Source organism: Lepidothrix coronata, unplaced genomic scaffold, assembly GCF_001604755.1.
Source record: "Lepidothrix coronata isolate B3197 unplaced genomic scaffold, Lepidothrix_coronata-1.0 Scaffold53, whole genome shotgun sequence".
In the NCBI taxonomy this organism is placed as follows: domain Eukaryota; kingdom Metazoa; phylum Chordata; class Aves; order Passeriformes; family Pipridae; genus Lepidothrix; species Lepidothrix coronata.
The window spans coordinates 3410799-3438735 of NW_016690233.1; the positions used below are offsets into that span (position 1 = coordinate 3410799).

A 27937-nucleotide genomic window follows, 5' to 3' on the forward strand; every position below is an offset into this window, starting at 1 on the left:
AACAGCTGATGTGAGGAATCATTATTTTTTTAAAATAGAATTACTTTTTGAAAGATGAGATGCATAATTTTAGGCACTGGTATGTGTACATATGTACTCTCTAAAAAAAAATCTGTCTTCAGGCTTTTAGTTTTGGCAGTGCTGGGTCAAGTTTTGCCATTTCTAAGTACATATTAGATATAGACATGAATTACTTATATTGTTAGTATAACATAGTACAAAGGCAAGTTTGAAGTACTCAAAATGCTGTGCTGTAAACTATTTAGGTCACTGTAGTAGGATATTCTTAACCATTGTATACAAAATAATTTTATTAAAAATATATTTGGCTCTAAAACATATAGCTTTGGAATTTATCATGAAAGAAATAATAAAAAAGATCAATTTTGAATTAAAAATGAAGTCCTTAAATCTCTTGTGGAACTAGTATCCCAGTATTTAAGCATCTTTTATTCACATAGTACACAGCTCTGTATATTTCAGAGAACTTTGACCAAAATATGCAGCAAAGATTGTTATCCTGAATGTTATCCCAGTGGCTTAGAATGAACTGCTGGCAATTGTGTTTGGCAGGATAAAATACTTAAAGGATTGTCTCCTCTGCTGAGATTGCCACAAGGTAATCTTGAATTGAGGATACTTAGTGTCTTTTGTTTAGCTAGCTATAATTTTCTTACCAATATTCCTGTTCAACCTTTACATTCACAGAGAGATTTTATCTATGATACTTTCACCTTTTTTTAGCATATCTGATTTTAACCAGGTAAGGACAGCTTTAAGACTTAATTAAAAATTAATAGAGATTCCACTTCTCAATATCAGAGTACTATGTTACCAGACCTTATAGAAACAGCAGTGAAACAAAGAAAAATCTTAGAAGAGTTTTGACTCACATTTGTGGTTTGTCATGGCTAATGATGAACATATGCTAAGATTTTCCATATTTCTTATGCTCTAGTTTTGATGGAGCATTTGTAAAATGTAAAGGAGTATAGTAGACAAGGACAAGAAAAAAAGTGGAATTCAGAGGATATGAGTGAATAAAGGTTGACTTAAAATCTCAAAATCTTGCAGTCGCCAACCAAAACACAGGTCACAGTCAATCTCTGTTATATTAATGATTGAGGGAGATGGCTGAAATCTGACAGTAAAGAAAATATTGGTAAATAGCAATTATTTAAGTAGAAATGACATTTCAGGAAGAAATTTATCCAGGGAAGGCCAGTTTCATTATACTGCGTTTTGCAGTATATGATTGAATAATTTAAAAGAGAAAGCACTGAATTATCAGTAGAAGTTCCTACTCAACATACAGTAACAGTTTGTCATTCAAAGACTTGGTCTACTTTGTTTATGAGAGATAATGGAATAGTAATTTAAGTTATTTAGCCTGAAGCGATATAAAAATTTTCAAATTTTAAAAATCCATTCTGCCAATGGATATTTGTACTGTGAAGAAATCCATTCATTATTATAAACACAACAGATAGCAAATACTGTGATTACGGTGGCAAAATCTTTCAATTAGAAGATCATGTTTCAGTTACTCCCAGTTTTAGTCAGAAAATAACTAAATGTCCATTTACTCTCTTAAGGATGCGGCAGGTTATGGAAGGAGAAACCATGCCATAGAAGGTATTGAGTAAGGGCAAGGAGTGAAAGAGAGCTTAGGAGTCTGGAAGTGGGAAATATGAGACGCAGGAACTGCAGACAATTCAACAAAATGAATACATGGAGACTAAAATAGAGCCAGAAAGATGCTACTATCCTTTTCAGCCAAACAGATGCTTTCAGTAAGTAAGGAAACTGCAAATGAGATCAGTAGCCTAATCGATAGTAGGAGAGAGATCAGAAACCAGATGCAGGATTGAGATATGACTGATACAAAGACTAAGAAAAGATTGGTCAGAGTGATGAATAGGAAAGTGATCAGTTCTGGCTCTCCTAAGCCCTAGGGAAAAGTGGCTCCTTGTGTGCTAACGTAACATTCCCTACATTACTGGATATTTTACATTAATCTCTCATGTCTTAGTTTTCCATTTATCAAAAGGACATAGTAATAACTACACAGTTCACAGGGACATTGTAAAAATAAATGCATTAATGTTCATGAAGCACTTAGATGCTGTAATGATGAGCACCATAAAAAGCTTCTGAGGAAATTAATTTTGTCTTCAGAGTAGATTTTGAATAGTCTGAATTAATGAAGGCAGGGAACTGTGCAATGAACAATAGGAAATAGAATACTGTTCAGTAACTGAGCAGTAATTCTTCTGTGACCTGAAAGAGTCTAGTGGGTCTAATGTAAAAAAAAAACAACAGAGATTGTGTGACAAATCTGTATTGTAGATCTCCTGCATCCAAGGCAAAATTCAGATTTCATAGACATTGATAAATCATTCATCCTGTAGCTTGGATGTTTGACCTTGCAACTCTAATAAATATTTACTGTAGTATTTAATGTGTAGTTAGACATAGAGCATATAAGTTCCTGACTTAATACATTTTCTTTTAATTAGTGTGGTGTTTGGGGGGGGTAAGTGGGTGGGCTCAGCATTTACATATTTATAGAATCCTGAGGACATTTTTACATATTTCCATGCTTGATGAGATATAGGGCTGAAACCTAATCAAAAGGTTTGTTTGGGGCATTTTTTTGTTTAGTTCTGTGTGTGTGTTTGTATATGGAGACAGGTTGCAATACATTTTACGGAGAGGATTTGCTTCTTTTTGTATATGTACCATATTCTATGAAACCAGCTTCTAATATCTGACTTTCAAAACCAGTATAGAAGAAATTATGGACTTTCTGGGGCCTGATGGCAGATGTAACACATCTACCTAATCTCAATGAATATAAGACTATCATGTTACAGTGCTTGACATTACCATCACATGATGGTCATCGAAGATGCTTTTGATGTTATCATTGTCACTGGTGAGAAATTATTCTTAGACCTTGCTTCGATTTTATTCTCAAAATAATTGCAAGAAATGATATGCAAATCAACAGCTATATTATCATGTTCATGATTTTAAGTGTAACATTACAAATAAAATATATAATAATTCAGTTGAGAATATGACTTACGTGTTGACAATTCTTCCCATATTTGCAGGTTTAGGTAATTTAATTAACTATTGTGCTCTGAACATTAGTGAAAAATACCAAGGATGAAGGACAAAGGGTAAATTGGCCTTGTAATTGCACACTGCTCTGAAGTTATATCATTGAAGCACTAAATTTCATTAATAGAACTCATGGATGTTGTAGAAGCCTTAGCTTTTAGGAATAGTACCTTTTAAGTGTGGATTTACTTTTGCTATTCTTGTCTTCTCCCATGCCCAAACTGAATGCCTATCTTTCTGTTTCTGGTATCTCATGCTCCATATGGTAACAGATGTATAAGCTATTCTGTCCTTAGAGAAAACCAAACAAATGTAACCACTGAAGTTGAGGTCACACATAGATTAACTTTATTCTATCCCATCATCTTTCCTTTTTACTTTTTAGTAATCTAGCTAAAAATCTTATCTGTATTTCTTTTCATTTCCTTTGTCAGGCTAACTCAGCTTGACTTTTACTAATTCTCACTTTATCCATGTGTTTCACAACCTTCCACATGTTGTTTTCTTTGATGATCAATCTCCTTTATTCATTGTAGGCTTTTCTTAAACTTTATACCTCCTGCTGTGTTACTAACTTAGCTAGAACTCAACTATTTCCTAGAAGTTTTCCTCCCTGAGTTCCAAAGTATTATCAAAAGTGACTCCATTTTATATGGTGTTGTTCCTGAGTAAGTCAACTTAAATGCCCTGTCCACTTCTCTCTTCTTCCCTCCCAGACCCGTGCTGCTCTTTCCTTTGTACTATCACAAGTACCTGTGCACCTGCACTTATGAACCAAAAGATAACCTGTCAGACAAGCTTATTTTTCAATGAGATCAGGAGCCTGATCTGCTTTTCAGGAAAGACACAATACATCTGTGTCAGGATAACAGAGGAAGCAAAATGAAGGCGGGAACGCCACGGTAGCGGTACAGATACCGAGATAGCATACAAGAAATTTTGAGTAAAACTACACCTTTCATTTGAAAGAAGGCACAGCACTGCTCACCACAAAATATGCTACACCTGTAAGGGTGTAAATAGACAGGTGACATGGTAATTGCCAAAAGTCAATCTGAGCTAGAAATTGTGAAGGAAATTTAGAAAATGTTGTCTGGTCTTGGCACAAAATTCTCCTTCAGCCTCTTAAAATTTCTCCTATTTAGTAATGCTATTCTTAATTCCTGTCATCTATATTTAAATGCTAAGACTAATGATTCATTAGCATGAGAAATTACATTGTGAAATACAGGTGCGTAGATTACAGGCAGGTTAAGTATCAGCCTTTCAGTCCTTCAGAGAAATGCACAGTGTTAAGATGACAAATCAGTAAATGTGATGTGCACCTTTAAATGATCGCTGTAATTTCATTTCAAACTGTGTCTCCCTACATGACTGACTTCTATTAATTCTTCCACAGAACATAAAATATAGAATGTATTGTTTAAAGTACATTTTCACAGTAAAATACTAAGCAGAACTTAAACATTAGAATATTTTTTGGCATCAAAACTTATGTAGCCATAAATGAACTTGACAAGATTAATAAATCTCATTTACATTTGAATACTTGGGAATAATAATAATTTTTTTGGTGTTTGATGGATACAAGGATCAATGAGACTGAAGTTATGTCTATGTGCAATTCAAATGGAATGAGATAAAAAATGTTGCTCAGTGGAGTACATCCAGAATTGCTGTCCTTTTCTGAAGATATTAACTTATTCTAATGAGTATCAAATTTGCACTGTATTGATGTATAATCCCTAATCAGAGATCTGACCTCAACTTTTCAAGCTGCTTTCATTCTAATTCAATCATGTAAAAGAATAAATATTAATTTGAATCAAGAATAAAAGAATTGCTGCTTTAGAGTTTCCTGAGTTTTGGTTCTCAGCTTCATCAAAATGTCCCTCTTAGGCTGAGGTAATGTATGATTTCACCACAGAAAAGTCAAACGGATTAAGTGAAGGAATTGTTTGTGAGTGAATTGTTTGTGAGAACACACACAGAGCAACCAAACTCTTTTTGGAGTACAAGTCTAATATTTTTGCCTTACAGATAAAGACTTTGTCTATACTAATATAGTAAAAAGTATCAAGAAATGATCTGCTGCACTGGATTTTTTAACACACTGTCACTGTATTAGAAGAGTCCATGGGGTTCTTTGGTGGGACTACGGCCTTCTCCAAGACAATTCTTGTCCCATTTTGGGTGGTAGCAGAAGAGATTAGAGACCATTCTCAAAGACAGTTTAGAATTACTGATTTGAGGCAACAGAGAGAAGGTAAAAGAATTTCTCTCACTTGTCTTCATGAAAGAAAGCATTTTGTTTTGTAGATAAGAAACAATTGGGTTACCTCTGCTCTTTAAAGTGATTTAATGGAGAGGCAAGGCAGTTGGTATTTTAATGCTGATGTAGCAGTAGAAAAATAGAAACTGACTGCAATTTTCAAACAGCTTCAAAAGCAGAACTTAAGGGACAGAGACACACAGCAATTCTACCAGAGCTGATCTTATGCTACTATAGACAGGTCGAGAGGGTCAGGAGACCATTTCTGAAGACATACTGTGAAAGGGGAGTTCCAGGAAACCGGTCATGTATTTTTTTCCCAAAACTTTCAGTGGATATCATTCATGAATACCATTGAAATCCCAGAAGAAATACTGTCTGGCAACACAATTATTTTTTTTTTTAAATTTGATAAACAGATAAAGGTTCATTAATTTTGCCATTCTTTCAGCAAGAATGGATTCTGTCATCAGAGTTTTAGGTGACCTGCTGATTTTATTAATTTCTCCAGACTTGCTTTCAGACTTGGATGAAAGATTCACCTATGTAAAGCAAGGCTGAAGGCAGATTTTACTCCAAAATTCACCATAGCCACAATGGTGAAACAAGATCTGTCTTTTCCAACAGGAAAACTTCCTTGAGAAATGTTAGTTAAAAGGAGTTGTAATGATTTCTGCTATTTTTAAGTCATTTAGTTTATTATTCTAAGGTATTTATTCACCTTAAGAAGAAAATCAAGAAATGAATGACAGAAGGCTTAATTAAACCTATTATGTGTCTGTCATGATGACACTGTGGCAACAAACCTATACAGATTGTTTCAACTCTTGCTTTAGAAACCCTCATATTTAACTATAGAGTTTATGCATGTGTATCATCTCATGAACTTCTAAAAGATTATACAAATATTTTAAGAAAAATAATTTTTAGACTAGGGCTAAAGTTCTTAGCACCTTGCACTATTGAACTTAGTTATATAAACTGAATATTTCTATAAACAATAAAGTAAGTATGACTACAGCTAAAATTCAAATAACTTGGTTTTCCAAACTTGAAACAAAAAGTTCTACTTTGACTAAAACTTACATTTTTCATTTTTTTTATATGAAAAAATACATGTCAGTTTACATTTTTTTTCTGATTCTCTCAACAAAAGAAAAGGCTAGATTTGCACAATTACAAAATAGATATGTGTTAGTGTTTTGAACATTTATGTGGGTAACTATGGCTGAGGATTTGGATCAAAGTCCTATAGTCAATGAAGACCTTAGCTGTGAAATTTTGTTTGTAAGGATGATCTCACTATCTTTCCTTGTGAAATTGTCCCACCTTGCAAAAATAAATAATTGAAAAGATATGAAGCAGTCACCACATCTGAACTAGAAGATCCCTTCCTTCAGTAAGATAACATAATTTTCTGAGTCTTCATTTAGCTGAAAGTGTTAGTAGAGTGTGACACAAATTCACATTAATTTCATTTCACTGAATGATACTCTTCAATTAATAAACTATTAATAAAATGCATCCAGTTATATACACAGTTTACTTTTTCTGGCATGTAAATATGGTTTGAATCTGTCTTTTAAGCATGTATTTCTTAAAAAGAGCATATTGAAATTATGCAGAAAATAATCCAAAAGTTTTGTAGTGCAAATCACTGTTGCAGCTATTCTTAACCAACATAGTAACATTCTTCACAATAATGTGATGCTTTTAGAGCAAAGCAATGTCCAACTTACACTGTATTACAGGATGATTAGGGACATTTTTGGAAATGAAAGTGCTATTAGTTGCATTTTGATTTCTTTTCCCACTTCAGCTTATCACCTTTCTTTTATAGTACCTAAAACTGTTTAGCTTTCTGTGTCTTGGAAGAAAATGTTGATATTGTAGTGTCAACAAACAATTTGTTAGGCTATTTCTTCTGGAATGAATATGAGAAAGAAATGTTTTTCTCACATCTAGACAGTTTAATTAAATCACCTTTTTAAAAATTAATACTAGGAAATTATGAAATATACCCATCAAGATGTACAGGGATCATTAAGTTTATTTCTTAGTAGGTGAATTCAATAAAAGGGCTGACAGAAGTGTGCTGTGATGGAATGGGCAGTACACAGGCTGTCTCCTCAGGAAACTATTGACTTATATGTCTGCAACATGGCTGACTTCTCATTCTGTGCACCACTGGACAGTCGTGGCAGATCACACATTGAAAAATGACATTTAAATTGTATCTAATCAATATCCTTCTCCGTAGATTAAAGGAGAAAATAGATTTTGTGGAAAAGAAAAAAAAAAAGGAAATTATACAAAGAAGCCCATGACTATTGAATTAATAAAATTGCAGTGAGGAGTTCCCTAAATGATAGGTGAGAAGTTGTTTTCCCCTATCACTTCTCTATCTTTTTAGCCGAGTCTGCAAATATCACTGAGATTGTAGGTTTGTGAAAGGTTAAATAATCCACAGATGAAGGAAACCAATTTTGTTTTGTGACCTAATGGAACACAGAGATTGTATGTGGCAAAAGTAATCACAAAATATGTCCACTGTTGTAGCCAGTTTTAAGACACTGTTCCAGAGAGAAGCTGTGGAACCCATCACAAAAATATGCAGCTGTTTTGCAGTAAGGCAGGTAGATTTAGTCAAGTTAAAATCTGTATTTTTTTTTAATTTTGCATGAGGTTCAAGGCATTTATTCTTTTTTAACTCAAGCACATATGGCAAAAGTAGCCAACATGGAGAAATTATTATTAAAGTTTAATTCTTAAATCCTCTCTTTAGGTTATATAAATTTCTAACAACAGAAATGAGAGGAAATAAGAGACCAATCTAACAATGTGTATGTGCTTAGTGTATAAGTTCTTTCATAAAACTTTTACACTTTGTTATTAAGTTTCATATCCTCAAAACATTTTTGATGTTATGCACTTATTTAAAATTATTAGGTGTTCCACCAAGTTAGGTTTCTTCTTTCAGCAACTATATTTTACTATGGTTGCTTTACTTGCCTGATGTTTCCTTCCTTCATATAAACACTTTCTTTAAGATAGTAAGAACTTAAGCTAGAATAACTAACTTTCCCATTTTTTTAAATTTCCATTAACTGCAGAATCTTTAAAGATTTGTTTGGGATTTAAATAACTCTTCCATAGAGCTAGCCACACCCAGAACTACAAAATTCATTAACATTAGGATGGGATGATGCTCTTACATTTTAATGTCCTGATTAGAATCTTGTTAAGAAAACAATATGCTTTGTACATGAACTATTCCTTGTGACTGGGGAGCATAAATGGCATCTGAAGCTGTAGCAAATCGAGAGTTTTTAATCTTTTTAACAACCTGTTATGAGAAAACTGAAAGATGATTTTAAATTTGTGATTTTTGTGATAAAGAATTCTGATTTGTTTTATTGACAGTATAAATTCTAATAACATTTTGTCAGTTTTATCCGGGGACTTTTTTCCCTCAGTTTTTTTCTTCTACATAAAATTCCATAGACAATAAAATAATTTCCTGGTTATACTTCTGCTAATTTCTTTTACATCATGAGACATATTTTCTCCCCTTTTTTTTTCTTTGCTTACTTTCCAAAAAAAGCATAAACCAGCACGACCTTGGCCATGAGACATTACAAGAAATGCAAAGATTAAAAAAAATAAGAAAACTTTTATTCAATTTAAATCTTCGTACATATTTGCTATGGTAGTTTAAAATTTCAAGCAGACCTTTAACTGCACATAACTGGCCTTTTCATTTTGCTCCATAAAAATAACCAGTGATATAGGAGGTTATTTCAAGTGTTATCTACACATAGATAATGTTCACTTTATATCTCCTTCTCTTTCAAATCCAAAGACATCGGATAAGTATTTCAGAGTCCTATTTTAACTGTGCAAACATATTGCATATTATATAGTACTTGAACATTTATATTTGCAATGCATCACCAATACTGAACTACATGATTATAACCATAGCAACTGGGCTTTTGGCCATGGAATTTTGAGAAAACTAAGATCCAATGCAATAAGCATGCTCTCCTTTTTCAGGTTTTATAATATTTTGCATAGGCTGGTTACAGCACATACTTTTTCCTATAAGATAGTGTCAAAGCCCTTGTTTAATGGTCGTTGCTGTTTCCTTTTGATCTTTATGTCATTTCTTTCTTTAATTAGGAGAACATCTCTTCAAGGTGCAAAGATGTAACTATTTTCCAAAACAGTACAAATCATGCATTCAAGCAAGTCCATGAACTAAAGTTTGTTTGTTTGTTGTTTTTTTTTTTTTCTGTGAAAGTTGTAAATTCCTAAGCTTTTGGAATCCATGGTTTTCAGTAAAGAAAGGGAATATGTAGCTTTGTATCTCATAATCAGAAATGCCTTGTTTTTTCCTTGTGATTATAGATACTCTTCACGCCACTAGAGCACAGTAAGACTGTAGAGCACCAATTACGTTAATTACTTAAAGGTTAGGAACTTTCCTTACAAAAATCTTTTTCAATGCTTTACTTTCTGTCTGACTGAAAATAACTGGAGACATGCAAGCTAGCTGTTAACAAGTGATACTTCATTATAAAGGTGGTGAGGTACTGGAAAAGATTGCCCTAGGATCTGACTTACTGTGACTTTTCAGTGATACAAGCTTCTGACACATTACTATGAGTTTACAGTATGGTGACACCATATATTAAATGTTTAGTTGCTGCATAATGCAAATATTGTTTCAACAGCAACACCAGCCATTTAATATCAGGGATTTGAAGAAGCCTTAAATCAAGAGTGGAAGAGAGAGTGTCCTGCTACATAGAAGTTGAGCTACAATTACACATTGAACTTGAAATTGCTCTGGTGAACAAGTTGCTTACAAACTTCTAAAAGAACTTCAACTTCATTACTCTATCCTTTTTAAAAGATTTCCATGTCCTTAAAAAAACCTCTTCTCTCTCAAGTTCTGCAGCATCATTCGCTACATCTCAGGACTTCCAGCTAACATTCCTCCATGAATCTTTCATGAGAAACTTTCATCACAATTCCCAAATACTTTGATGAACAGAAATCACATTCCAGTCATAATAGCCTAATAATTTTCATATCTGCAAAAGCAGGTGTGCAAGATAATACAAACTTAAAAATCCAATAAACCCATCAAATCCAATCACTTCTTTCTTTTTCTTTTTCTACCTTTTTTTTTTTAACAGCTTCATCTAAATTTGTTTTATTGGAAGAGGTAATATTGTAACTATAAGCACATGAGGTCCTGAATGAACTGTGGATGCAGCTACTGAAACTCACAGGCCTTCTGTTATTTGAGCTCCAGCTCTCACTTTCCTTGTACTTTTTTTCAGCTGGAAGTCAAATGGCTACCTGTAAGCCATACTCCTGAGATGGGAACATAAATTTGAGGTTCAGAGCCCTGGAACTATTTATATTGCCAGTTGTCCTGTTCATTAACCAAGAGGTTTGTTTAATGATAGATTTCTTTTCTAAAAGATAAAATACAGCAGAATTTTCTCAGAAGCTACATTTAGAACTGAGGTCCAGTAATACTGTGATGATACCACAGCTGTGGTGCTTAAGAGTTTTAAGCATGCTGCCCTGGCATGAGGAAACTTTGGCAAACGTGATTATTCCTCCCAGCTCAGAAGTAGGTGAATAGTGCCATGATCTCCAAATACCTTGACGGGATTTGCAGCAGATAAGACTACAGCAATAGATTTAAGAGGTCTGACTCTAATGGAGGTGTAAATTAAGGGAGAATCTCAGACCTCACACTAGATCTGCTGAGTTCTTGACACCACCAGATGTGTTAGTAGACATGCAGGTAGGCAACCTATCCTTAAACCCACTGCTTTCCAGCTGTGGCTATATGAAGATCTACCACGTGTCTCATGGTAATGTCTTATTTTCAGCAAGATCTAAGAAATTAGGGTGGAGTTCTTTTTGCATCACTACCATAAATCATGGTAGGATTTATCCAGGTAAACCACTGCTGAGTTCTTGACACCACCAGATGTGTTAGTAGACATGCAGGTAGGCAACCTATCCTTAAACCCACTGCTTTCCAGCTGTGGCTATATGAAGATCTGCCATGTGTCTCATGGTAATGTCTTATTTTCAGCAGGATCTAAGAAATTAGGGTGGAGTTCTTTTTGCATCACTACCATAAATCATGGTAGGATTTATCCAGGTAAACCACTGAAATTATGTTGGTTTTCTTCCTGTAAAGTGCTGAAGGGAAATTAGGGTTGGAGGGAAAATCCGGCCCTATTTTTCCTGATAGTATGTTTGAAAAAGAGCATGCTATAGATAGACCATAGCATTTACTTGGGATCATGAATTTTTAATAGCTTCTGAGAAGTATATTGTAGTGAATGATTTCAAAAGCTAAGACATTTTCAGTTTCCATTAACAACTACAAAAATTCCTCTCAGTTGCATACTCTGTGCCAGTATATGTGATATGTATGCATAAACATGGACATAAATCATATATATTTTTATATATGTATACATAAAAAACTGTGCTCACACACATAGTTAGAGATGCAGACTATCCAAAAGATATATAGGCACTTTATTCCATTCTATTCCTAAGTTTACAGTTCTTTCTTTCCTGCTCAGATAGTGTGGCAAAATGATAGATGTTTCAGGAAACTAGCAATGAGTGAAGTATATCACTGCAGAGTATTCAAGTACATCATTAAAGTACACAATTTGAGATGGATTAGAGTTATTTTCCCTGATAGTTGATTTTTATAAAAGTAACTCCACAGAAAACCACTGTTTTCCACTAAGCATTTTGTTTCTAATCTTGAGATCCTAGGCCAAAGTCAGTGGACAGTGTAACCTGCATAATGTATTCAAATTACAACTTAGAACTTTATCAAGTAATGTAAATATCTGATTTATCAATGTTATAAAAAATGTTACTCACATGCAAACTGAAGAACAGCCTCTCTGCTTAGAATACTGCCAAACGTGTTGGTAGTTAAACACTGATACTGTCCAGAATCCTTCATTTCACTGGGGTTGTTGATGATCAAACTTCCTTCTATTAAACTGAAGCGATAATCACTTTCAATGTCGATTTCAGTTCCATTTCGAAGCCATCTTAGGAAAAAGAAAAAAAAACTACTTGAGCATTCTATAGTGAAATGAAGGTATCAAGCTTAGTCTACAGAATCTGACAGTCCCAGTTATAATGGGGACAGCTACTCAAAGATACAGTGTGCAGGAAAGCAATATTCCGGCAAAACTTTGGATGGAGACATTCCACAACATGTGTCTGATAAAAACTAAGTTTTCCTGAAAAAAACACAAGCAAAACCAGATCTTCAACTTTTACAAGATATTCTTTTTTTTTGTCTATGCTAAATGAAAATAATTATGTCTTCTTTTTTTCGTGTTTTTTTCCTCCCCAAAAAACTAATGTCCACAAAGGGTTCAGACTTGAACACTGAACAGCAGATGCATTCTTTATGTCAAAAATAGGAGGTTAACTGTGCCTACTATAATCAAAGTTTTAATTTATACTCTATCAATAAAGCCCTAGGCCCAGCTGAGTTTAACAGTTAACAGAGCTGAGTCTGCACTGCATGAAAGCAGGAAAACTTTTTTTCCCATTCTTTCAGCATTTAATCTTCTGGACCCAAGAAACAGAGAAACCTCAAATAAATACAGAAGGCTGTAGAGCAAGGCCTGTGAAGAGCAGGGAGGTAGACTGATGTACATAGACTGTTACGAAAAAAAGGGATTTTGGCAATGGACAAAGACAAAATAATATCAGCTGGATCAGTATACACAAAATTCAGAGAAGACAGGAACAGAAGAGACTGGAATTAGCTGGTGGATGGCCAAGGAAAATTCCTGGCAGCTGCTAGATAAATGGCAACTAAGATGAAATATGGAGTCTGCAGAGGGAATGCTAAGTTTGGAGATGTTTGGGAGTGAAATAAGAAGCCTGAGCAGTAAAGACAAGAATGGGAGTAAAGGTAAGATGGAAAAAGCCAGGCTGTAGGAAACGTATTAGGAAGTATCACAACCAAGCCAAAACTTTGAATAATTCCAGAATAAACACTTATATTTCTGAAGTTTCAGAAGTAACCTAAGAGTCTCATAATTTTTGTTGTACAAATAGGTTTATGAGTTGGGTTTCCCCCCTGTTCCAGACATTGTCTGCAAAAAGTCTGACCTCTCTCATTTGTCTTGAAAGACTGAAAAAACAAACCCTACAATAGTCTATTGGCTGCAAGAGTAAAAATCTTGTGTGCTAGATTAATAGACTCCATCAGACTGGAATAACCTCGTGTATGTACGCAATATCTCAGTTAAATAATAACACTCACATATGAAGACTTTTAGATTTTCTTTTGTGTCAAACTGTATAGAACATGAAATTGTTAGAAGACTGTAAAGAAGAGATAAAGAGTGTAAGCAGGTATGGTACTGTTATTATAATGCACAGATATTTCCTTCATTAATAATTTGCAGTGATTCCGCAACTTCAGAATTGCCTCAGGAAATTTCCGGGAACTTCTGAAGACTGGAAGAACTTGGCAACGTTTAGACTCCAGAGGTAACTTTAATGAAGCAAAATGATTATCAATTCACCCTATTTTGTTAACATTTGTGGTGAATGAGGTACAGACAGCAGAATTCAGCTGAAGTAGCTCTGAATATTGCTTAATCCAAAGGTCAGAATTGTCGGAATTAAGATGAACTGTGAAACTGCTATTTGTACTGTCTTTTCATGATTGGACTTTTGATTGCAGAGGACTTCTGCTTCATTTATTGTAAGAAATTAAAAACTATCGACAATTTCTTTAAGTTTTAAAGGATATTAGGGAAATATTGGTAGGATTCAATACATTTTTAAACAAATTCATACAATGAAGAGCTAAAAAGGAATTTCAAATCTTCAACAATTTATTAATTACTTAATATTTTGAATGAAATCATAAAGAAAGCTAACTTTTTATACATATATCCTTGTATGTATGTGCGAAATAAAAATAAAAATATAATTGAAATTGAAATGGTGGGAAATTTAGATAGAGAAAAAGCAAAAAATACATGTTTTGGCATTTACAAATGGGAATTGCTACAAAACTCAGTTTGCTTTAATTAGATTTCTTCGCTTAATCTCCTTTTCAGTTAAATTCAATGCAAAAATATGGGTTTTGAATGCTATCCCAAAAATTTGGATCTTGATCGCTCTCTGCCTATTTATCTTGGGGTGTATTCCAAATAATTGTAGTCCCCTCATATAATCCAAGCACATTAGAGGAAAAGCAGCATTGAATTGTGTGACATTTTCCTCTGGCTACCCTGACTAATCTGAAAGGACAGAAACCAAAACATAACACTTCCAAGGTCATGGATTATTAGGAAAAATCAGCTACATTTTTCCTTTAAGAAAAGTGACAGATAACATTTCAAAATATTCTAATTTGGCTTAAGCAGATAAAAACTTTTTAAAAAAACTTTTTCATCTGCCTTTTCTATCAGAAAATGATACTGACAAAAAAATACTACCCAGCTTATATGTGTCCTAAGTAAAATAGGACATACAAATGTCCTAGTTTCAAAATAGTGTTCCACAAGCAGTGAAAGCGCTGTAGTGAAGTGGCATCTCAATGAATTCTACACTTGCCTGTAACAGTAACACTGATGACCTGTGAGATCCCACAGGAAATTTGTCAATGTCTGTATTCCTCATCAAAGGGATCTCGGTTACGTTTTCATTGTACAGGTCCTGACTTGTGATGCTAAAGTATGACTTGCAGAAATGCTACGCAAACACAATCAGTTTTTCTCTAGGAGTTATTCCCTAAACCAATGCATCTAGATATGTTAATGGTTGAAAATAAAAAAAAATAAGAATGATTATTTCAGGATAGAGCTTAGACAAGGGGAAACAAAGCTCTTTGCAAGGAAGAACAACATCTGAAATGATGTGAGCATTCTCCATTCTGTTAAAATGAAGTAACATCCTAGAAAAATAAAAAATTTGTAAATAGGCTATGAGCACTGTGTCACAAATTATACAGACTAAAGAAATTGATTAAAAAAAGGCAGAAATTATTTAATATTGAATTTTATGAGTGTTTTGAATGTTCTTTTAATATAACTTTAAATAAATAAATTTATACCGCGCTTTGCTTTTGGCTGAAAGTAATACTTAGCAGCATAGGCCTCACAGCCCAGGTAAATAAAGATTTCTATTGTCCCGTGTAGCTGAACAGGGTCTTTGGTAATATGTAGATATCCCTTCTTCTCACTATTTCATATGCCAAAGGTTGGCCAGTGACATACACAAACCTTTGCCTATCTACAGATCTTTTGAGGCTAAATTCCCTGTGCATCTGTCCTGGAGAATAGTATATTCCCCACAGAATATTTCATATCTCTTTTCTCTTCCCTTGAACAGTAGTGTACATAGCAAATGCGGTACAGACAAGTGGCAACAACAGAGGGAGAAGTTAAACTGTGCTGTTTGAATTAGACCTTTCAGGTCAAAGCTCTCCTTGCAGGAACAGCAGTCAGGAAAATTTGTTTATGAGGCTGCTGGCACCAATTAATCTCCGAAGAACTGAAGAAATTAATAAAACAAAATCATAAAACAGCCCTAGTTGCAAAGATCTTGAAAGATCATGTGGTCCAGTCTTTCACAGAAAATGGAGCCTAGATATGATTATCAAGCCCTTTGTTCATTTGCATTTTGGAAACCTGCAGGGACTGGGACTCTGCCATGTCCCTGAGGAGGTTGTTCCAGTGAATGACTGTTCTTACAATAAAAAAATTATTTCTTATACTGAGATGAAACCTCTCTTGTATGAAATCTTGTTGCCCCTTGTCTTCTCCATGTGTCTCTTTGTGAAGAGAGGACCCCTACCCCCTTTGTAGCCACTTTTTAAAATATGACAAAGTTCTGTATTTGTTTTTTGCATTCCACTAGGAAAATGCAAAAAATGGTTGGATGAAGAAAGGATATTGATTACATAGGTTCTCCAAAGACAAAATTTCTACAAGAATAATGAGGTTGTCTGGGAGACATGAACAAAGGATTCCTCTCTCTTGGAGGTGGGAGGAATTTGTGCCTTTTCCCCGTGGTCACATGCTATGTTAATGTAGTGATATGTTAATGGAGTGATACTGTTTTACAGTGTGCAGAACTAATATCCACTTTTTTTTTTTTTATTCCACAAATCACCAGTATGTAATAAAAAATACACAAGGAATGTCAACAAAGAAGAATGCGACAAAGCTTTTATATCGCATAGTGAGAAGTTCATGCTATTCCAATTTGAAGAATTTCTGGCCACTCATTCCCAATCCCATGTTATGTGTTTTAGTCATGACTGTGCTGTTTGGGGAGATTGTGTCATGCATCAGATCCATTTAATGAGTCACATCTGTTGCAAAGAGGCAGACTGAGTGCTGTTTTGGAGGGGATATTTAAGTATGGTACTGCTTTTGAATCTCTTCCAATTATAGAAATACAAGTGCTGTGATTCAAATAACTCTAAGGAGAATTCATTCAGAATTCTGAAGAATCCACAAGTCAAATAAATGTAAAAGGTAAAAGATAAAATGCAGAATTGATGGTTGCCACCTATGATAAAACACAACAATAAGAGTAACTTTATTCCCTTTGTAATTGAAGAATGAATCTATGAGAAAAGGGTATATGGAAAAAAATAACCAACTATATATTCCCCCAGCCTTCTCAAATCACCTGTAATTTGCATAAAATATGAACAGAATCAGATATAGTAAATGGATAAGGTGATTTGCAACATACTGTTCCCACCTGTAAGTGGGGCACCATTAGTGAACTGAACTCTTAGGCTCACAGGCATGTCACAACAGGTCTTTCTAGTAGATAAGTGTGGGATAGAGGTCTATAAGGAAAAATAAGCAACAGGCAATGGTTGCAAAGGAATAAAATTGCAGACTTGTGAGTGAAAAGACACCAAATTTGTCTCAGTCTTAGTATCTTGCATGCATAATCATGTCATTTAATCTACCTGTTCTTTGCTGCTTTCCCTTTAAAATGAGATAGTATTTTGTAGCTTTATAGATGTTCAGGAAAAAAAAAAACAACAACAAACAGTTAAAGATTTTGATCTTGTCAGTTGTTACAGATACAAGTCAATAAAGTGGACAAAAGGAGTCCCTCCACATGGATAGATATGATGCAGAGAGCACATAATTTGAAACTTTGTGTATTGCTTTGTTTTTAATCACTACCACTTAGACTTCTTGCTTATTCAAGATCAGAAAAAAAACCATTCAATCAGGAAAACCACTGTCAGGGAGCTGTTTCTGTTCTGTTGTTCTCCAAAGTACACTGATTCTCACAGCAGGATTGCAATGGCTAATATTCTGAAAACTAAAAAAAAAAATTTCTAAACCAGATACCTGTATGTGGGAGTAGGGTTTCCACGAGCTTGACAATTGAGAGACACTTTCTTTTCCTCAGAATCAGTTGGAAAAATCATATCGTCTGGCTCTTGTACAAACACTGGCCCATAATCAACACTTTCTGTGGAAAAAAAAGAAATACTACAGTTTAGGAAATCTGAAAAAATATAAATGTATAAATGTGAAATTAAAGTATCCAAAATTATGTTTGCTTTCAAGAGGTTCATATTCCATTACTTCAGATGCTGTATTAAGAAACAATTTTTAAAAGAAAAAAATATTACTAAGTGAAAAATAAAACACATAGTATGGTTTAAGTGTTTATTATGCCTTAGAATGGCTTTCTCACCAGGCCTGCAGTCTCGTGAGAAACTCAGGAGAGTTTAGAGGACTTAACTCTACTTATAGAGAGCAAGGTAAACAAAAATTTTCCTGCTGCTTGCAGTAGCTTATCTCACAGAAAAGTAATACACACTTTTCCCCTTTATGTCAAGGAGGTGCTAAGAAAAATCACTTGGAAAATTAATGTCAGCAACTGGTGGCTATTATTAAATAATATATAGCTTAATCTGACATTTCATTTTCCTCCACTGTCTTCCCTAATTTTGGCATGTACTTAAATCTTGATAAGAATTTACATTTCTGAGCTAGAAAAGCTGGATAGACCCATAGAATACATCTACGATTCCAATTCATTCTGATTGTGAAGTGAGAAGTATAAACCTTCAGAAAAGTAAAAGGTCGCAAGCAGAGCATTCCTGATCACATAGTTGTGAATAACTAAAATTCTCACTGTGCACCAGAAGTCTGTGGAATTTTAATAATTTCAGACTTACTCCAGACTCTTGGATTTAATCCCACAGTGATCTTCATATTTAGAGCACTATCCTAGTGATTTGAGTGTGGAGAAAAAGTTACATTTTCCTACTACTTGCAATGAAACATAAGGGAGCAGGTTTTTCTCTGTCATTTTTATCATTTCATATGTTCATGTCATAGATGTCCTTCACTTCATACTGAGGACAGCATGACACATGAAACAATTTATAACATCCTGCTATATTTTTCCAACCAGCCTTAAGTAAAAAAGATACACTTGAAAGCTTGGGGTTTTTGACTTACAAAAATTTACTGCAATGTTATACCAACTCCACACAACTTCAGCCACATGTTATGGTTTCACAGTTTTGGGAACTGCAACTTTTTGCGTTCAGCTAACAGTTTCAGAAACACTGGGTGGACAGGAAAAGGGGATATGAATCTTGCTACAGAGAAGAAAGTCTTGGGATCTGAAAAATGGTTAGAAACATTGGAGGCATTGGTCATAGTATGCTGGTTTTGAGATGCAAATTTCCATCTTTAAATTCTTACATTTGGGATTTCTCAATTGTCTCATCATACAGAAAAGACCACATAAAACGCCATTATGCTATTCAACCTTTCTTTTTAGTGATGACACACATTACACATTTAGTTGTTGTCCTTTTACACTACTATTCAAATGTAGATTTTGAAAACACTTTTTTTTCAGGTGTGCATGCTTCTACTGAAATAGATTCAAATAATTACTCTGTCAATTTGTTAGGTCAGCAAAGAAAAACAGCAGCAACTAGTAGTTTCTGTTTTCCATAATTTTCCAGTTTATTAACCCTATTTGTAGGATGGTGTAAAGAAGTGTGGGTTGCTGTTTTGCATATGTACATTACTGGGTAGGTACATTACTTCACTTGGGTTTATTAGCAGAAGTATATTTTCTGGAAAAAATTTCTATATTATTTTAAAAAATCAAAACAACCACAACAAGTGATTTCTTATATGTACTTATATTATTGAAGTTAAAATAACTCTGGTATTAAATTTTGAGCAGTGCAGCTGAAGATGCTACATGGTCAATGGATTCAGCTGACAAAACTTATTTTAAGCCAGGAGAATGTGAATACAAAAAAATTGTATGGATTGTTTCTTGTAATTTGCTCACCTGCTTCTTACATTGCACAAAAGAAAATACTAATGGATGTAGGTGTAAATAATCAGAACTTACATCAAGCTAGAGTTTAGCGAAACCAAGAATTAATTAATGATAACAAATCTAAATCATGGGTTTAGATTTAAGTGTTGCTCATGCAGATTAGTAGACATACAGACAGGGAGTATATTAATGAAGATTAATGATTTTATCTTCTCCCTAGGAGAAACTCTGTAGATAAAATATAATGTCACGGTCTAGGACTGCTGAAAAGGAAAAGGTGCTGGTGTTACTAGCAGTACAGGTGTTATTTCTACCTGTATGTTTTGCAACAGTGGTACTGAAATACTGCATTCCACTTTTCTCTTAGAAAAATAGACTCTAAACTCTTTAGATGGAAGCTTGTGTTCTTAATGATGGTGGCCAAATGGACACTTGTGCTGTGTGAACTAAGATCAGATTTTACTTCTGCCTGCAGTGAAGGCATAGGTAACAGAGAAAGTTCAGTGCATGCAAGTCATGTTTATAAAAGATGTAGTTAGCTGCTTATCTGCATTTCAAATGGAGTGTGGAATACTGACAGAGATTATTTGGAGATGCAAAAGCAACACAAGAATGAATGAGTCCTGTCTCCCAGTTTCACAAATACCCATAAGATGTTGTACTGTAAGACAGCTCACACAAAGACAGGAACTGACCATGGCACACTCTTGTCCCCTCTTTCAGCCACTCAGACAGAGATTTTTGCAGCTTTAACAAAGCCATTGACCTAAAGACCTGGAAGCACATCCACCCCCAGTCTATAACACACCATGGTCCCACAGACAGTTGGATGCTTCCCTCAAACTATGGACAGTGGAGTCACCCAAGCCCTCTGTCTGACCTTGAAATAAAATTTTCTGATTCATGAACCATTGGCTGGTTCCTCTGCTTTATGTGGTCTTTTGGGGGAAATATCCCAGATCTTCTCCTTATTGCCCTTATTTTCTTCTTCTATTTATCTATCATTGCATATGTTGATATATAAGCTATATATTTACATACACACATACACATATTTTTATGCATATGTATGTTTTCTGATGCCTTCAAGGACCCAAAGGCATCATGTTTCTTTGTACTCATGTTTTAGCTAACTGTGGCCCATGCTCTTAAACCAGATAGTCCTGTGTGAGTGTGCATTGCAGGCTTTGAGGTCCACATCTTATTTTTACTTTCTAACTTAAGCAAGAGCATAAAACAATATGCCTATTTAACATACATGTTAGCATATGTATATTTCAATTTACTGTTTTAATTTCTCAAGGTAAATATTTCTGTTCCTGACACAGGCTTTTATTAAATAAAATACAGAAGACCAGTTGCTTTAAGTGCTATCATATTTAAGACCAGCGAGTCTTTGGATTACTGGTGCACACTGCAACCAACCAGTGGAATAGCTAGTTTGTGATCTCCTTACAAGTTTTAAGTTACCATTTTCTATCTAGGCAACTAAAAGCACTAAGTACTCTCGTTAGGATTTACTATTTAAACTGGTATTGTCCAGAAAGGCAAGGATAAGGAAAACATTCAAAATACCAGTAAAATCCCTCTTTTAAATTCTAGAATATTATTGAGAACAAGGCTCAAATATTCTTTGAGTACCAGTGTTCTACTTACAGCACTTTTCTACTTAAAAAATACTGAAGTATATGACTTCTTAGTACCAAGCATTTAAATCCTCATGGGAATGGAAACTGGAATCTGTGTGTCTTGCAACTTGGACAGTAACCAAAATGTGGTTTCTCTCTCTTACCTACAGACATACTTTTTTTCTCATCCTCAATTACTGATGGAAAAAAAAATCAGATGCTCTTCAGTTCTTGCTGAGCAATGCAGATACCATGAGAACAAGCTGCAGATGAGAATTAAGTTTCTTATACTTTCAATTCTACAGCAACTGAAATAGTGTCATTCCTCAACAGTCAGCTTTCTTGCCGCCATTCTTGATATTATTACAGGTCAATAAATACACTGTGAAAAAGGAATTAATTCCTGGAAACTTGGCAACACAGAGGTAGGCAGGAAAGAAATATGTCCCTGTTGAAACACCTGCATTGAAGTTGTACTGGAAGTATTATTTTTAGTGTCTGATAATTCTATGTGCTGTACTTCTAAAGAACAAAAGAAATGAGGTTATTGTAAATGTTTTCTTAAATAATATTTCTACGATATAGTAGTCTGCAGAAGGAGAAGGGGTAGCAAATTGTACACTGCATTGGCCACATGCATCAAATGTCATTAATATAGTTTGACCCTGTCTGCAATGCTATAGTACCATTAAATCTGTATTATCAGCCTAAATAGTCTTCTTAGTGCCATCTTCTCAGTCTGAGCCACTGGTGGGAAGAAACAGTGAACAAATTATGTGAGGGGATATGCTCATGCAGCCTGTGAATATGGGGGAAGGAAGTATTCCTTCAAGTCTTCTCCCCTTCCTCTGCTCATGTCACTTTAGAAGCACTTTTTTACTGCTGGTGATAGTACTGGTGGGCGGCTTTGCTAATCCCTCTGAAGGTGGACTAGAGATATCTTCAGACCAATCACTTATTTTCAGCTGTTATTCTGACACACTGACAAAATTTGTCCAAATGGCAGTTGGAACAAGGGTGATGGCAGTTCTTTGAAAGTAGAGTAACTCAGAAAAATTTAAAAAACCCCAAGATTTTACAGGACCAGGAAACCAATATTTTCTTATTGCTCTATTTTGTTCCCCTATGTTTCAAAGGTTTACTGTAGATGGGACAATTTTGTGGAGATAGAAGAATTTTCTAAAGAGAAGCTACAGAAGATGATGTAAAATGATAGAACTTCTAAACCAGCTTAAAATGAGGGATCATTAACAGATCTTCTATTCCAAAACACACAATGGATTCTGCATACAGGCCCTACCCAGAAAAGTACCCACTTGACAAATCACAGAACAAATCCACTATCAACCTTGCTTTTGGAATTCCTTTTTTTCCTTTGTTTTCAATTTATGCCTGTTGTATGCACTTCACGTGATGACTCTAACGAATCTTCTGATTAGCTTTTGTTATCACTGAAACAGACAGTATAACCTGTTCAGCACATTCAGAAAATATTTTAGATGCATAGTCACTCTGATTTCAAAGAAAATGTATTGCTTTCTTCAACTGGAAGCTAGTAACTGTCTTTTTTCAGTTTAAACACTGAAAAAATGTATTAACTTCAGTGCCAATATTTATTTTACAAGTAGGTTCTATAATATAATCTTTCACTCGACATCTAAAAAATAATTACTATACAATTTAGTATCATATGTCATAATATAAAGTTTCCTTTAATATAATGAAAAAGAAGTCCATGAATACATCATGACAAAATATGTTACAATGATTAAATCTGTGTGTAATGGATTTGAACATAATAAAGGTGGCTGAAATTTACAATAATTATTTTGCGTCTATAGAAGCAGATATATATATTTGTAATGTATGCATTTCAAAAATACATTTTAATCTCTAAACTATGTTTCAGTTAAGTTAAAAGTCAAGAAAATTTGAGGAGACTCCTTTTGAAGTAAGTTCAGGAAGATATACATGCCTCAAGGTATACACATGGATTCCAGTATGCTGCATGCTGCAGTAGTGTACAGTACATGAATAATTAAGTTTACACTGCAAAGGAGATTAAATTATGTGCTCGTATTTTCAGATTAATCTTTTCTGAAACATTCTTATTTGTGTGTTAAGCAAGAAAACACATGTTTTTTCTGTTGCTTGAAATGCTTTCTCTGTTCTGTGGTCTGAAACAAGTAAATCTCTTCTAAACTTAGTTTACAATATCTAAACTTCATGCCATATGAATCAATGTTGCCAAATATTTTTAGCAATGGAAAAAAATTTTGTAGTTTGTGTCTTTTATTCAGACTGGTAAATTCTGAATCTGGCAGATAGTAGGGAATCAGGAATTTTCATTCAACAAAAATTAGATTCCGATCTTACATATTTGGGGTACATTGATTCAAACACAGTTGTGACACAAACCCTGTTTTTTATTTTCTTCTAAAATATATCAAACCAGAGATGAAAGGAAAAAAAAGAGTCCTTGTTCAAGGTTAAGTTCAATTCCAGCAATTCCAAAAGTTTTCAAACAGCAAGAAAATGTAAGAGTTTGCAGTTTTGTGCTTCTTCAAGACTATTTAATGAATAATTCATACATTTTATTCACACTTTTTAGTCATGACTTTACACATTGATTCATAGTTTAAAGAGAAGGACTGCATTACCTTAACAGCATGTTTACGCCAAATAATCCCAGATAGTTTAAATTCAGCAGTGAGCCAATGCATAGGTCTTTTGATTTAAGATATCAGGAAACACATGTTGAATCGAGAGTGCAAACGAAATAGCATAAAGTCATTATAAAATAACCTTTATTAGAAGCCATGACAGGTGTCTGAGTATGTCCACTGGGAAATCAATTGAGAAGTCACTTGAGAACCTGTATAATTAAACAGCTAATAAAAGTATTTTGGGGGGGTTTCTATGGCAAACTTGACTTCTGAATTTATGCCATATATTAGATGTTTGAATAATGCAAATTCTCTATTGTAATAACATATGTTTCCTCCCCTCCTAAAAATGTCCTCTCACTTGAAGCAGTGGTCTTTCATTATAATACATTTGCACAGGATTCTGTAGCATTTCCTCATTTAGGAGACCCTGACTGACAAACATGACCACTTAACTTTATCATCACATAGCAGTTGTAGGACAATAGCTAGAATGTCTTTCCTTCAAGAGCTCTAAAAACTTAAAATAAAAATAAAAACAAACCCACCTTGAGACCAAATCAAAATTAATAAACATACTAGTATAAATAAGTGTAATACCAGATGATTGAGGTAGTGATTTATTTCTTGTCTTTAAATATCAAAGATATTAATTCGGACATAAAGGTATTAAAAGAGCTGAAAGAGGTTTAGAAAATAAATTGCATTCAGCTGCCATAGCTGATGTGTTCTTGTCCTCTTAGATGATGCAAATTATCCTACCTGGTCTTCTGCCACATCTGAAGTATGCTGGTCTTTCCTAAATTCTGTTTCATATCTATGCCTGTGCCACACAGCTGCTTCACATAGTCAAGGGCTTTTAAAACATTACTCAGGGGACTCAGATTTTTACAGCTGTCTGCACAGATAGATATACCAAGACCTGTAAGTGGTGGAATAACTCTTCTAGGACTATTTTATGCAGCCTTCAGCAGAAATAGGTTCCTCTCTTCTGAGTCAAGTACTCTATTCATTGGGGCTTATGAGGCATGGCTTTTTTATAATTTTGTCTCTGGCCAGTAGTTTTTCATTTCCTTCAGAAAAATTGAAGAGGCTCAACTGCAGAGTTGGAATGTGGCTTCTACGTTCTGAGAAGAGGCATGATTGCTGACATATATCATAGGTGGCACCTGTGGTAGGATGATCATACCTGAGGTAAGACTTAACCATGCTTACTGGAGGTGCCAAGGATTTCTGGTTCTAGCTTGTACTATATTATTCATATAGCCTGTATTTTTTGCTTTCTCCTTCAGTCTCTAGACATTCATGCTGTAGAAGATCAGCATAATACACTCTGGTTCTAATACTGGACTTTGATTTTAACCTGCCCATATCATATTGTCTGTGAGAAGTTATCAGTGTCTGGTAAGTGGTCAATCTAGTCACTGCTTAAAAGAATACCGCAGAGAAAGAAAAAACGTAAAAACATACTTCAATTCTAGAAATGTTATCAAAATTTATCCGCTTACGTGATTCAAATTGTTTCTTTTCTAGGTCAACCTTAATTTAGGAAACACATTTATGCTTGTATATAAGCCATTTTTCTACACCAAACCACATGCACACACTATTAACTTTCAATTCATGCAAGGTACTTTCCAGTGAGAAATATAAGATTTTACTGAGAGGAGCAGTAACCTGTTATCACACTCGTGGTACTGTGTGAATGTTGTTGAACTGTGAGTTATTAATCACAGTTCTTTTCTGTTGCCTCCTTAGACTAATACGTTTATACACCCTCTATCCTCTTCCTTCCTCCCTTCCTCCCTCCCTCTCCTTCCCTCTGTTTCTTTCTGTCTTTCTACCTTCTTTTGACTGTAACTCAGATAAATATTATCACTAAAGAAATGGTATCAGAAATGTGGCTTTTTAAAATGTAACCAGACATGAGAAAATTGTTACAATGAATTATTTCATGTAAAGGTAAATGACACCTTATCACACCAGTACGTCTCTCTATGCATGCATGCACATGTGCATGCATGACAGTTGACTACACAGAGCAGATAATTTAGAGAAAAAGTAGTTTTGTAAGATTTACTCTTCATGTTTAATTTACATTACTATCATTCATGATTAAATTAGAAAAATTCCAAAGAGAATATACATATATATATATATATGTATATATAAAGTGACTGAGATTTTATTACTAGAAGAAATTGTGCTATAATGGAATTTCAAAACACTAGTTTGCTATTTTCAGGTAGCAACACTTGTATAAAACGCTTCTGCACAGAAATTTTTAAGAAAGAATGTTTTAACTGGTGACTAAGGCTAATCTGAAGAATCTAATGGAAAGAAGTTCATTTCCACTTTGCAATATTTAATAAAATTCAAAATCGCATCTAAGAAATACTGAATTAAGCTGATAAAAATGTGTTGCTTTTGAAAAATGTTTTGAAGTTTCATAGTGGTAAATAAGACTTACCATCATGTTTGAAGGTGTCTGAAAAGTGATAGAGGTTTGTTGGGGAATGATAATGTTGTGCGGCTCCTCTCCAGCCTGGTGAAGATACACTTCCTAATGAAGGACTGCTTAATCGTGGTCTATTCTTTGAATTAAATGAGGCTAAAGATGAACTACCAGATTTGATTCTTAGGATAGCAGCATATGAAGTGGGGAGACCAGGAACAGCTTCTGAATATTCTGAGAAAAAAAGAACCAAAATCAAAAAAAACAACAAGAAGTGAACACTGAAATAACACAAAATCCATCACTTTTCAAAAGAATATTTAGTTACTCAGTAGAAAAGTAAAAAAAAATCTATGTGTACTAGGAGTGATAGAAACATCCCAGACTTGATGACAGACTTAGCTTCTACTTGTTAGCAGCATAGAGTTCTAAATCAGAAAATACCCCTGCAGTTTCATCACAATATTAAAAGCAGGTGCTTATTAAATTTCTTACTTATAGAAACTCTAGTTTTCAATGATTTTAGTTCTATTTCTATGATCCTATACCTCTATTACATAGTAGAAAAGTGTATTCCAAGCCACTATCTTTCCTTCACAGCCTTTCATTACTTTTTATGTGCAATGCAAAAACACTGACTGAAGCTAAATATGCTCCTCAATTCAACACTACTCTGCAAATCAAGTGGGTTAGCTAAGCAGACTAGAAGTCCTTATATGCACAAATATCCCTCCCAAAAACATAGAAATGCTAAACTAACCTCCTCTTCTGTCTCTGTAAATCCCCTTTTTTGCCTTTTCAGCCTGTATTTAAAATTTCAGTGCTTACAAATAAAGAATAGTGCCCAAGATTTTGATCCCTGTGTAATGCCAAGTATTACAGCCTACTGAAATCAGTTGTCCTGAAAATGCAGCAGTCTTAAGGAGGTGAAAAAACATTTAAAAACGCATTCATATAGATGAACAAAGGAATTCAGACTGCATATAAAGTGCCAATGAGGGAACTGATCTTTTGGAGGATGAGCAGAAGTGGCTGGAATAAAAAAGATCATTGTCCTGTCAATTATCTATTTGGTGATAAATATTTAAAAATTGGACATCCTTCACGCTGGCATAACATGAAAAATGAAAAAGTATGAGTGTTGAAAAATAGCATCACGCCCAATTTATATAAAATCTCTAAAATACTAGATCATGGCCTTGATGGAGAGCTTTTGCAAAACTATTCTAAGCAAAGTATATTTTGGACTATTTTATATTTCAAATGGTATAAAATTAGAGAAATATGCATTTTACTTTAAGAAGATAGTGACAGAGCATGCTTAGAGTCTTTAAGGTTTTGGAAAAACTCATCTCAGCACATTATTTATTGTCTCTGATCAGATGTT

General features: G+C 34.3%; 1 protein-coding gene across 2 annotated transcripts in view; it reads right to left on the reverse strand.

The window, feature by feature from the left end:
- CNTN5 (contactin 5) overlaps window positions 1-27937 on the reverse strand; it is a 320159-nt gene that overhangs the window by 206062 nt on the left and 86160 nt on the right. The window contains exons 2-4 of one of the 2 annotated variants that reach the window (XM_017816073.1): window positions 26566-26784; window positions 17830-17953; window positions 12341-12516 (exon numbers count right to left, since the gene is read on the reverse strand). In XM_017816073.1, the coding sequence (XP_017671562.1) occupies window positions 12341-12516; window positions 17830-17953; window positions 26566-26784 (519 nt within the window). The remainder of the gene's footprint in view (window positions 1-12340; window positions 12517-17829; window positions 17954-26565; window positions 26785-27937) is intronic. The other variant, XM_017816074.1, reaches the window with a different exon arrangement.